The 12,234-nt window shown below is 48.8% G+C and overlaps 1 protein-coding gene across 1 annotated transcript in view; it reads left to right on the top strand.

The window, feature by feature from the left end:
* The window catches only part of LOC147097685 (tetratricopeptide repeat protein 39A), a 78,240-nt gene that overhangs the window by 27,810 nt on the left and 38,196 nt on the right, over nucleotides 1-12,234 (top strand). The window contains exon 3 of the mRNA XM_085971692.1: nucleotides 5,627-5,758. Coding sequence (XP_085827818.1) covers nucleotides 5,627-5,758 — 132 coding nt within the window. The remainder of the gene's footprint in view (nucleotides 1-5,626; nucleotides 5,759-12,234) is intronic.

The following is a 12,234-nucleotide window of genomic DNA, read 5'->3' as shown; positions in this document are numbered from 1 at the left end:
TTTTTAAAGCATTTTCATGAATTTTTATCATCCAGGAAGGATGTTTGAAGCCTCCAGGTGTTCGGGCCTAGACAGCAATTGGCTTTAGCAATGCCCTTATACCGGGGACGGGAAAAATCAGCTAAGGTTCCTGCTTCTAATTGCACTGCAGTGAGCCCTGTTGGATGGATGTGTGGACACTGGGGGAGGAGGTTTGATAGCAAAATACTGCAGATGCTGGAAATCCGAAATAACAACAGAAAATGCTGGAAAAACTCAGCAGCCCAGGCAACATCCGTGGAGAGAAAATACAGTCGACGTTTCGGGTCAAACCCTTTTTCAAAACTGGAAAGGAAATGAAATAGATCGAAAGGCAGGACTGGGAGAGAACAAAAGAAGAGACGAGATGGTGATAGGACTAGTGGAGACAAAAGACGGCTCTAGATTAGGTGTGAAATGTTCTGGCAGAATGGGAGACAGCTGCCATGTGGGAGAGAGGAAAAAAAAGACCCATCCCAGCCCCGGGTTCAATAACCTGCGATGCTCACTCACGAAGCATCAACACTTGCACGGGGTACCGAGTGGCGTCCACGAAACCGTTCTCCGGCAGGCGTCGGAACCTTCCGGAAAATAATCGTTGGGGGGTGGGAGGGGGCGGTGTTGGGGAGGACGGTGGTGTGGGGAAAACTGGACTGAACCAAAAGAAAAGCCCGAAAGCTCGCAGGTGTCTTGTTGGCGCTGTCTCGGGTGATGGTACAGGATCTGCTGACGTGGGCTTGTGTTTGCTCAGAAGCTGGCTCCCAGGCCTTGAGTAAACGAATCTCGCCCGTCTCCTGCCTCGTGAGTCAACAGCAGTTCAATTATTCCTGCTGTGTGGATTCAGATCTTATCAGTGGTTGTCTGATACCATGTTCGCTGGGGTTGGAAATTAACAGAAACTAGGAAACTGGTTCAGGGTTAAGCAAAGCCTCGATTTTTTTTTTTTTTCTTTTTTAATTCTCATCCTTATTTTCAAATCCCTCCACGGCCTCGGCCTCGCCCCCCCCCCCCCCCTTCCCTAACTCTGCAATCTCCTCCAGCTTCCGGGATCTCTGCGCTCCTCCAATTCCGGCCCCTTGCGCATCCCCGATTTTAATCGCTCCACCATTGGCGGCTGTGCCTTCAGCTGCCTGGGCCCTAAGCTCTGGAATTCCCTGCCTAAACCTCTCCGCTTTTGGTCATCTGCCCTAGTATCTCCTTTTTGTGGCTCGGTGTCAGATTTTAACATAAGAAATAGGAGCAGGAATAGGCCACTTGGCCCCTCGAGCCTGCTCCGCCATTCGAGAAGATCATGGCTGATCTTGGGCTCAAAGCCACTTCCCTGCCCGCTCCCCATAACCCTTCACTCCCTTATCTTGCAAAAATCTGTCTATCTCCACCTTCAATGTATTTAATGACCCAGCCTCCACAGCTCTCTGGGGCAGAGAATTCCACAGATTTACGACCCTCTGAGAGAAGAAATTCCTCCTCATCTCAGTTTGATAACACTCCTGTGACGCGCCTTGGGATGTTTTACTATGTTAAAGGGGCTATCTAAATGCAAGTTTTTGTTGTTGGGATTTATTACCAGGGGTTTAATCATGCCGGGGCTTTGAGGGTTAAATTACGAGGCCAGGTTGCATAAACTTGGCTTGTATTCCCTCGAGTACAGAAGGTCGAGGGGGTGATCTGATCGAGGGGTTTAAAATGTGGAAATGATTCGAGAAACTGTACCCTCTGGTGGGGGGAAATCAAGAACGAAGGGACATGATCTTAAAATTAGAAGTAGGCCATTTAGGAGGGAAATCAGGAAGCGCTTTCACAACCACATGATGTCCCAAAGTGCTTTACGATCGATGAAGTGCTTTTTGAAGTGTGGTCACTGGTTGTAATGTCGGAAACGCGGCAGCCAATTTTGGCACAGCAAGCTCCCACAAACAGCACTGCGATAATGGAGCAGATCAATCCGTGTTTAGTGATGTTGATTTGAGGGATAAATATTGGCCCCAGGGCACCGGGGAGAACTGCGCCCCCCCCCCCCCCACCCCCCTCGCTCTTTTCCGAAATAGTGCTGCGGGATCTATTGCGCCCTCTTGAGAGAAGCAGGCGGGGGGGGGCTCGGTTTAGCGCTGTCAATGTGCTGACTCTGTCTGATGTCACCGCTTCGTTACTTTATACCTTATTTGTAAGTTAGAAAATCAGTATTTAGGTAAAATGCACCACAGTGGCTACTGGACGGGGGTGGGGGGGGGCGGAGTGTAAATTTTCTGCAACAATTTGCATTTATATAGCGCCCTTAACGTAGGAAAAAAAAAAAAATCCCAAGGTGCCTCACAGGAGCGTAATCAGACAGAAATGATTGTTGGGCCAAAGACGGAGATATAAGGGCGGGTGACTACAAGCTTGGTCAAAGGGATGGGTTTTAAGGAGCGTCTTAAAGGAGGAGAGAGGGGCAGAGTGGTTTGGGGAGGGAATTCCACAGTTTAGGACTGTTCCCTTGGCGGCTAAAGGCACAGCCACCAACATAGTTGCTCCATGGCCGAGTTTTCAACTGTTGCAGAAATCTGCGCCTACCCACACAACGTGCTGAAACATGTACCAGTGCTGTACACATTGATGGCAGTAGCTTATTGCTGGTATGGGAGGCAGGTGTGGGGATTGAGGAGGATAGGCTCACAGGAAGATTTACCACTTTTTTAAAAATTCATTCACGGGATGTGGGCATCGTTGGCTAGGCCAGGATTTAATTGCCCTCGAGTGTCTTGCTAGGCCATTTCAGAGGACAGTTAAGAGTCAACCACATTGCTGTGGATCTAGAGTCACATATCGGCCAGACCGGGTAAGGACGGTAGATTTCCTTCCTTAAAAGGACATTAGTGAACCAGATGGGTTTTTACGAAAATCTGGTAGTTTCATGGTCGCCATTACTGATGCTGGCTTTTGCATTCCAGATTTATTTAATTAACTGAATTTAAATTCCCCAGCTGCCGAGGTGGGATTTGAACTTGCGTTTCATGGATTATTAGTCCAGGCCTCTGGATTACTAGCCCAGTGACATTACCACTCTGCTACTGTAACCTCTTAGCCCTGCTTGTTGCAAAAGTGGTGATGAAGGCAAGTGCAGGGTAGAGGGGTAGTGAACCTGAAGATCTAAATGCCCCTCTCCTCACTCACGTGGCTGGTGTCATGTCCATAGTAGCTAGGATTTGGCTGTGTCTTTACAAGGAGTTCGGGAAGGGGAAGTAATTTCTTGTTTACTGCCTACAGTTCGCAATCTGCTAGTGGGGTTTCCTCCCTCTCCTTTCCATGGTTACCAGGTCAGAGGCTGGGTATTCTGCGGCGAGTGTCTCACCTCCTGACTCCCCAAAGCCTTTCCACCATCTACAAGGCACAAGTCAGGAGTGTGATGGAATACTCTCCACTTGCCTGGATGAGTGCAGCTCCAACAACACTCAAGAAGCTCGACACCATCCAGGACAAAGCAACCCGCTTGATTGGCACCCCATCCACCACCTTAAACATTCACTCCCTGCACCACTGGCGCACCGTGGCTGCAGTGTGTACCATCTACAAGATGCACTGCAGCAACTCGCCAAGGCTTCTTCGGCAGCACCTCCCAAACCCGTGACCTCTTCCACCTAGAAGGACAAGGGCAGCAGGCGCATGAGAACACCACCACCTCCAAGTCTCACACCATCCTGACTTGGAAGTATATCGGCCGATCCTTCATCGTCGCTGGGTCAAAATCCTGGAACTCCCTCCCTAACAGCACTGTGGGAACACCTTCACCACACGGACTGCAGCGGTTCAAAGCGGCAGCTCACAACAACTTCTTGAGGGCAATTAGGGATGGGCAATAAATGCTGGCCTTGCTAGCGATGCCTACAACCCATTAATTAATTTTTCTTTTTAAAGAAAAAAAATTCTTTCCCTTTGTCGTCAAAATGAATCAGCTGGAAAAACGCACTGCATGAAGGGAGCAATTAAAGAGCTGAGATAGTCAGAAAGAATTTGCATTTATGTAGCGCCTTTCACATCAGGACATCCCAAAGTGCTTCATAGCTGAATTACTTTTTTTTAAGTGTAATCACTTTTTTTTAGGTCATTAGTGTGGTCAGTATTGTGGTCAGTAATGCTGGTTGAGGAAGGAATGTTGCCCAGGACACCCCTGCTGATCTTTGAACAGCGCCACACAATCTTGTACGGCCACCTGAGAGGGTAGATGGGTTTAATGTCTCATTCGACAGGAGGCCCCTCTGACAATGCAGCACTCCCTCAGTACTGCAGTGAAATATCAGCTTGGATTATGAGCTCGGGTCTTGGGGTGGGGCTTGAGCCTCTAGCTCGGAGACGAGAGGTCGCTACTAAGACAAAGGAGGGAATTGCGATGTTGGGCCCGCTGTGACCTGTGGCTGTGGCTGAAATAAAAAGTGGTAACACTCCGCAGGTCAGGCAGCGTCTGTGTGGAGAGAGAGAGAGATAGAGAGACAGAGCTGACGTTTCAGGTCGATGACCCTTTCATCGGTATCAGGTACCACTGCTAGGCAGGTGGACCCGTGGTTTTCTCCAGCCGTCGCCATCCTTTGTGCCCCGCCCTGGGAACTATCCGGACCCGCTCTTTCTTTGTTACCATGGAGACGGCGCTTGTATTTAAATCGGGTAAATGCTGTGACCTAATCCTAAAGAAAGGGGGAAAAAAAACCTGTTTGTATATCAAACATTATCATGTCCTCAGGATGCCGCAGTGTTCCCTGCAACCAATGGATTCCTTTTTAGAAGTGCAGTCACTGCAGTAAGCAAAAAAAAAAGTAGCCGATTTGCACGCAGCAAGATCCCACACACACGCACAAAGGAATGCATCGGCAGATGATCTGTTTTTGGTGGTATTGGTTGAGACAAATGTTGGCCAGGGCACCAGGAGGAACTCCCTGCTCTTCTTTTAATAGTCCCGTGTCAAACAACAACTTGCATTTATATAGCGCCTCTAACATAGCAAAACATCCCAAGGCGCTTCAAACAAAATTTGACACCGAGTCACACGAGATATTGGGGTAGTTAGGTAGGTTTTAAACAGCGTCTTGAAGGAGGAGAGAGAAGTAGAGATGTGGCGAGGTTTAGGCAGGGAATTCCAGAGCTTGGAGCCCAGGCACCTGGAGGAGGTTACAGAGATAGGGAGGGGGGCGAGGGCCATGGAGGGGTTTGAACAGAAGGATGAGAATTTTAAATCTGAGGCGTTGCCGGACCGGGAGCCAGTGTAGGTCAGCGAGCACAGGGGGCGATGGGCGAACGGGACTTGGTGCGAGTTAGGATAGAGGCAGCAGAGTTTTGGATGAGCTCGAGTTTATGGGAGGCCGGCCAGCAGTGCGTTGGAATAGTCAAGTCTGGAGGTAACAATGTCATGGATGAGGGTTTCTGCTGCCGATGAGCTGTAGCAGGGGCAGAGACTGGCCTGAGCCAGGTAGATGGCACCTTGGATTAGCGTTACATTTGAAAGATAACACCTCCGACAGTGCTGCACTGGGGTGTCAGCTGAGATAATGTGCTCAACTCTAACGTCTTCTGATTCAGGGGTGCGAGTCCCACCAAGCTGGCACTAGGTTCAATAACTTGCCTCTCGTTTGTTTGACAGGGTAAAGGAGAGCATGTACCATGCACTGATGTATGCCACCATTTTGGAAATGCAGGCAATGATGACCTTTGAACACGATGACATCATCAGTGCCGGTCACACGATGAAAGAAGCACAGGAGATTTGTCAAAGGTATGGCACTAAGGGGGAGGGGAATGTTGGGTTAGTTGTCGGCTGTTGTTGTTTTAGTTGCAATGGCTTCCACTGGGGTCAAAGGTGAAGTGATGCGATAGTGTAACCGTTGTCTCTGTGCACAATAATATTCACGTCCTTCTGAGGTTATCCAGCTAATATTTTTAAGAGGAGGTGAAACTCTTGTTTTCAGTATTTTATCGCTCCACCCCTTTTCCCCCCCCCCCCCCACCCCCCCCCTTCGTGCCACATCCCCAAAGAGGGTGGGTTCATGAACTGCCACTGTCAGTGGTGCCATGAAATCTACCACTAGGAGACTGGGGCTAGAGGAATCATGGCTGAGGCCAGGAGGGGGGATCACCGTGCGAACCAATAGGGGCCCAGTGCACTGACCTGGGACTTGACGGTATTTGATCCTGAGGCTAGCCGGGACAAGGAGGAGGAGGATGGCGATGACACTGAGCTGCTGGGCATTGTCCTCTTGTTTAAAGAAAGACTTGCATTTCTATAGCGCCTTTCACGACCACCGGACGTCTCCGAGCATTTTACAGCCAATGAAGTACTTTTTTGAAGTGGAGTCACTGTTGTATTGTGGGAAACGCGGCAGCCAATTTGCGCACAGCAAACTCCCACAAACAGCAATGTGCTAATGACCAGAGAATCTGTTTTTGTTATGTTGGTTGAGGGATAAATATTGGCCAGGACACCGGGGAGCACTCCCCTGCTCTTCTTTGAAATAGTGGCCGTGGGATCTTTTACATCCACCTGAGAGAGCTGTTTAACATCTCATCCAAAAGACGGCACCTCCAACAGTGCAGCACTCCCTCATCACTGCACTGGGAGCGTCAGCCTAGCTTTATGTGCTCAAGCCTCTGGAGTGGGACTTGAACCCACAACCTTCTGACTCAGAGGCGAGTGTGCGACCCACTGAGCCACAGCTGACACAGGACCTCTGGTTGCCACCGGCCACTCCCCAAATGGGCGGGAGGGATCTGGCAACAAGGCCTCTATCGCCAGCCACCAGAAAGTGTGCCAGTGCATCCATATATAAGCTAGTCACTAATAAATCCACAAAAGGAATTCAGGAGAAACTTCTTTACCCAGAGAGTGGTGAGAATGTGGAACTCGCTGCCACAGGGAGTGGTTGAGGCGAATAGTACAGATGCATTTAAGGGGAAGCTAGATAAACACATGAGGGAGAAGGGAATAGATGGGGTGGGATGAAGTAGGGTGGGTGGAGGTTCATGTGTAGCATAAACACCGGCACGGACCTGTTGTACCGAATGGCCTGTTTCTGTGCTGCAAAATTCTATGTAAATCCCTGGGCCTACTTGCCTGAGTGAAGTAGCTCACCTTGACTCAGCAGTTCCCCCTGGATGACCAGGTGTCAATTGGGAACGCGCTACGTGTAGAATGGCAGCCAAGTGCCCCTGTAGCTCCTTGGCGTACGTGTAGTCCGTGGGCTACGTGGAGGAGGGCAGCAGAGGCGGCTTCAGACTCGGAAGCGGCAACGTGGAACAAAGCTGAATGTGAGGCAGCGCGTCAGGAGATGTTACTCGGTTGAGTTACAATTATCTTCAACGGCCCTGTGCGTAAGTGCACCATCTAGTGCGGTAATGAGCCGTAAAGACTCGCAAGGTCCCAGGTCCAATTCCCAATCTGCGCCATGCCATCTCGGGTGGGGTTGTGGTTAGGGGGCGCTATAAATGGCCCTGGATTAAGGTCGGGAAAAGTCGGGGGGGGGGGGGGGGAATCGGTTTGTTAGTGCCTCTGGGGGGCGCTAACAGGGTGCTAGAGACTTAGCACCCGAGCGCGGCGATTTTAGCGCCGCTCGTGAAATTGACCAGTCATTTTGCAGCAGCGCTAAACACTACCGCCATGATCTCCTGCGCCCGCAGATCGTGACGTCAGTCGAGCGTGCAACGCCCCAGTAGCGCCCCGGACCGGATATTGAGTCGTGCCCCCTGCCTTAGCGCCTGAAGCTAGGAACGACAGGTAGAGGGGAACGTTTTCAAGTCGGAAAGGGGCTGGGGGAGCGCTATTTAAAGGCGGGTGCTTCCTGCCTTTTCTTGTCTGCAAAATTTTTGGTACACGCATGTTGAGAGGGAGAGAGACGTCTGGAGAGATTTAACGTTGTCCTAAGGAGTTTTGGCCCTCCGCACCACTTTTGATGTTCCTCAGCGCCGAGCTCTTTCCCTGGGCCTATCCATTAGTGCTTCCAACACAATTGCCTTGGAGGTCTCTCCAGGCCGAGATTCAAGGCTGCAATGAGCAGGGAGTGGCTGGCCAGCAAGATGGCCCCTCCCCTTTAAGAACTGGATGGCGCCAGTCTGTCTGGCGTCCATGGTAACGGACATCACCTGAGCTTCGGTAGCGTTCTGAGGTAGCGCCTCGCTCCCTGACGTTAGTGCCTTAAGAGAGGTGTGTAGCGCCTGATTTAGCGCTCAAATCACCTCCAGGGGGCTATAGAGGCGAATTTTGCAGTCAGAGGTGATAATTAGTGCCGGATGCTAAACTTTGCGCCTGGCCGATATTAGCGCCCCAAAATGGGCGATACCAAATTTTTCCCCCAGGGTCCCTGCCGCTCTTCACTGTTCCGCGTACCCTTCCTGGAAATGTTCATGTGTGACCGTCAGGTAAGGAAAGGATTATGTTCGGCTGAACACCCTACCGACGCTCGCTGTCGAGGCTTAAACTTGAATAACGCTCCTTTTGAGCAGGGGTACCAGGGCCAGGGGTACCCGAGGAACCTTACCGCAGGTAGGAGTCAATGCCTTCAGGGGGGTGAGGTGCTGAGGCTGCCCAAGCAACCAAAATCCAGGTAGGCGTCCAATGTTTTCAGAAGGGGGGAACGAGAAAGGACAAAATTATCAAGAAAAGGAAACACTGTCCTGCAAAGGGAAGGCACTCGGCCAGAATAAGTTCTAACCAACCCTACCAGAAGCCGATTAGCTGGTCGTGCATGTTGTTTTCTGTTTGTGGGATCTTGCTGCAAGTGAGTTGGCTGCTGCGTTTGCCTACATGACGGAGACTGAGGACCCTTTTACAAATGCAAGTACTTTTGTTCTTCGTTTACTGGGGGAAGGAGGAATTTTACCGAGTCTTTCCTCAAGCGTTCAAAATGGGCGTGGGTGGAATGGAATGGATTGTTACATGGGCTCAATGGCCTTTTGTTCGTTATCTTAACTTCTGAAGTATTTCATCCAAATACCATTTAGATTCTGATTACAGTACTGTAATCTGATGAAGGGTCATCGACCTGAAAACGTTAACTCTGTCTCTCTCGCCACAGATGCTGCCTGACCTGCTGAGTGTTTCCAGCATTTTCTGTTTTTTTTTATGACAGTAATCTGGTTGTTAATTAAATTTAAATGAGAAAACCAGAGATACTCTCAATTACCAGGTAATGTCCCCTAGACAATGAAAGAGAGAATTTGCATTTTATAAAGCAACTTTCATGTCGTCCGCTCGTCCCAAAGCTCGTCGCAGCCAATGGATTTCTTTTAAGCGCAGTCACGGTTGTTACAAATGTAGGCAAGTGCAGCAGCCATTTTGTGCACAGCAAGGTCCCACAAGCAGCACTGGGATAAATAACCGGGTCCTCTGATTTTGATGTTGCTGGAGAGGTGAATGTTGGTCAGGGCACGATGAGAACTTCCCCGCCCTTCTTTGGGGAGAGTTACCTGGACACTTTGATCCAGGAGCGGTCTGCACAGAGCGGGATTAAACGGAGTGGACTTGAACAGAGTGCTTTGTTTGGGAATTTGGGAAGAGTGGGAATTCGGAGAAGAGGGGGAAGGAGTTGTTTCTCTTTTGCCTACACTCCTTGTTGTGCTTTGTGTTACAGGTAGATATTTAATTTCAGTGCCCTTAACTTAATCTAGATCAAGTAAGTAGTCAGCAAACTGCACTGTAAACTACATTACCTAATTAGACAATTAATTAAATAAAACAAAGTCATATTAGGGGTGGCAGTGCAGGCGGTGTGCAGCAACTGCAGCATGTGGGAGTTTGTGGAGAACATTGTGATCCTGGACAACCACGTTTGCAGTAAGTGCCTGCATCTTGAGGAACTTCAGCTCAGAGTATTTGAGCTGGAGTCTGAGGTGCAGACATTGCAGGGCATCAGGGATGGGGAGAGTTACCTGGACACTTTGACCCAGGAGGCAGTCACACACCTTAGGTTAGGTAGTGGTCAGGGATGGAGGGTGTGACTGCAACTCAGGCAGGTAAGGGGACCCCAGGTTCAGTGCTGGGGGAGCCTCAGCCTTTGCCCTTGTCCAACAGATATGAGGTTCTTGCTGCCTGTGTGGCTGAGGATTAAAAGCCTGCATGATGGATGAGCAAGCTGACCATGGCACCATGGTGCAGGAGGCCATTCAAGTGGGGGGAGTGAAAGGGAATGTAGTTGTGGTAGGGGACAGTAAAGTCAGGAAAAAGAGAAATAAGGCAGGGAAATAAAAAAAAATACTTTGTGTCTGCCTTCATGGAAGAAGACGTAAAAAACTTCCTGGATATAGTGGCGAACCAAGGGTCTAGCGAGAATGAGAAACTGAAAGAAATTCATACTTTTTTATTAATAATACTGGAGAAATTAATGGGACTGAAAGCCGATTAAATCCCCTGGACCTGATGGCCTACATCCTAGGGTTTTGAAAGAGGCGGCTATAGAGATAGTGGATGCATTGGTTGTCATTTTCCAAAATTCCATAGATTCTAGAACGGTTCCCGTGGATTGTAAGGTAGCAAATGTAACCCCACTATTTTAAGAAAGGAGGGAGAGAAAAAACGGGGAACTACAGACCAGTTAGCCTCACATCAGTAGGAGGGAAAATGCTAGAATCTATTATTAAGGATGTGGTAACAGGGCACTTAGAAAATAATAATGGGATTGGGCAGAGTCAACATGGATTTATGAAAGGGAAATCATGTTTGACAAATCTGTTGAGAGTTTTTTGAGGTTGTAACTAGCAGGATAGATGAGGGGGAACCAGTGGATGTGGTGTATTTGGATTTTCAGAAGGCATTCGATAAGGTGCCACACAAGAGGTTATTAAACAAAATTAGAGCTCATGGGATTGGGGATCATATACTAGCATGGATTGAGGATTGGTTAATGGATAGAAAACAGAGAGTAGGAATAAACCGGTCATTTTCAGGTTGGCAGGCTGTAACTAGTGGGGTACCGCAAGGATCAGTGCTTGGGCCTCAGCTATTCACAATCTATATCAATGATTTGGATGAGGGACCAAATGTAATATATCCAAGTTTGCTGATGATACAAAGCTGGGTGGGAATGTAAGTTGTGAGGAGGATGCAAAGAGGCTTCAAGGGGATATAGACAGGCTAAGTGAGTGGGCAAGAACATGGCAAATGGAATATAATGTGGAGAAATGTGAAGTTATCCACTTTGGTAGGAAAAATAGAAAAGCAGAGTATTTTTTAAATGGTGAGAGATTGGGAAATGTTGGTGTTCAGAGGGACCTGGGTGTCCTTGTACACGAATCACTGAAAGTTAACATGCAAGTACAGCAAGCAATTAGGAAAGCAAATGGTATGTTGGCCTTTATTACAAGTGGATTTGAGTATAAGAGTAAAGACGTCTTACTGCAATTATATAGGGCCCTGGTGAGACCACACCTGGAGTATTGTGTACAGTTTTGGTCTCCTTACCTAAGGAAGGATATACTTGCCATAGAGGGAGTGCAACGAAGGTTCACCAGACTGGTTCCTGGGATGGGGGGATTGTCCTATGAGGAGAGATTGAGTAGACTAGGCCTATATTCTCTAGAGTTTAGAAGAATGAGAGGTGATCTCATTGAAACATACAAAATTCTTACAGGGCTTGACAGGGTAGATGCAGGGAGGATGTTTCCCCTGGCTGGGGAGTCTAGAACCAGGGGTCTCAGTCTCAGAATAAGGGGTCGGACTGAGATGAGGAGAAATTTCTTCACTCAGAGGGTGGTGAATCTTTGAAATTCTCTACCCCAGAGAGCTGTGGAGGCTCAGTCGTTGAGTATGTTCAAGACAGAGATCGATAGATTTTTGAATATTAAGGAAATCAAGGGATATGGGGATAGTGCAGGAAAGTGGAGATGAGGTAGAAGATCAGCCATGATCTTATTGAATGGCGGAGCAGGCTCAAGGGGCTAAAAGGCCTACTCCTGCTCCTATTCCTTATGTTCTCTAAATAGTGGCATTGTCTAACTTTACATCCATCTGAACAGGTAGACAGGGCCTCGGCTTAGCATCGCAACCGATAGACAGCTCCTTCAACAATGGAGAAGTCTGCACTGTTAAGTGTCGGACTAGATTAGATGCTCGAGTCTTGGAGCAAGGCTTTGAACCCACAACTTCTGACTCTGAAGCAAGAGAGGTATTGTTGAGCCAAGTTGATACTGTAACTGTGGAAATGTAGAGTCCCTGATGCGGCTTGTGGGTCCATTGATTTATTTTTCAGCGGTTTTATTAGAAGC

This window comes from Somniosus microcephalus, chromosome 31, assembly GCF_052327205.1.
Source record: "Somniosus microcephalus isolate GS21.2 chromosome 31, FLI_Smic_1.0, whole genome shotgun sequence".
Taxonomy (NCBI): Eukaryota; Metazoa; Chordata; class Chondrichthyes; order Squaliformes; family Somniosidae; genus Somniosus; species Somniosus microcephalus.
Note: the sequence above shows the minus strand (reverse complement) of the source record. Positions and strands in the feature narration are given on the sequence as shown.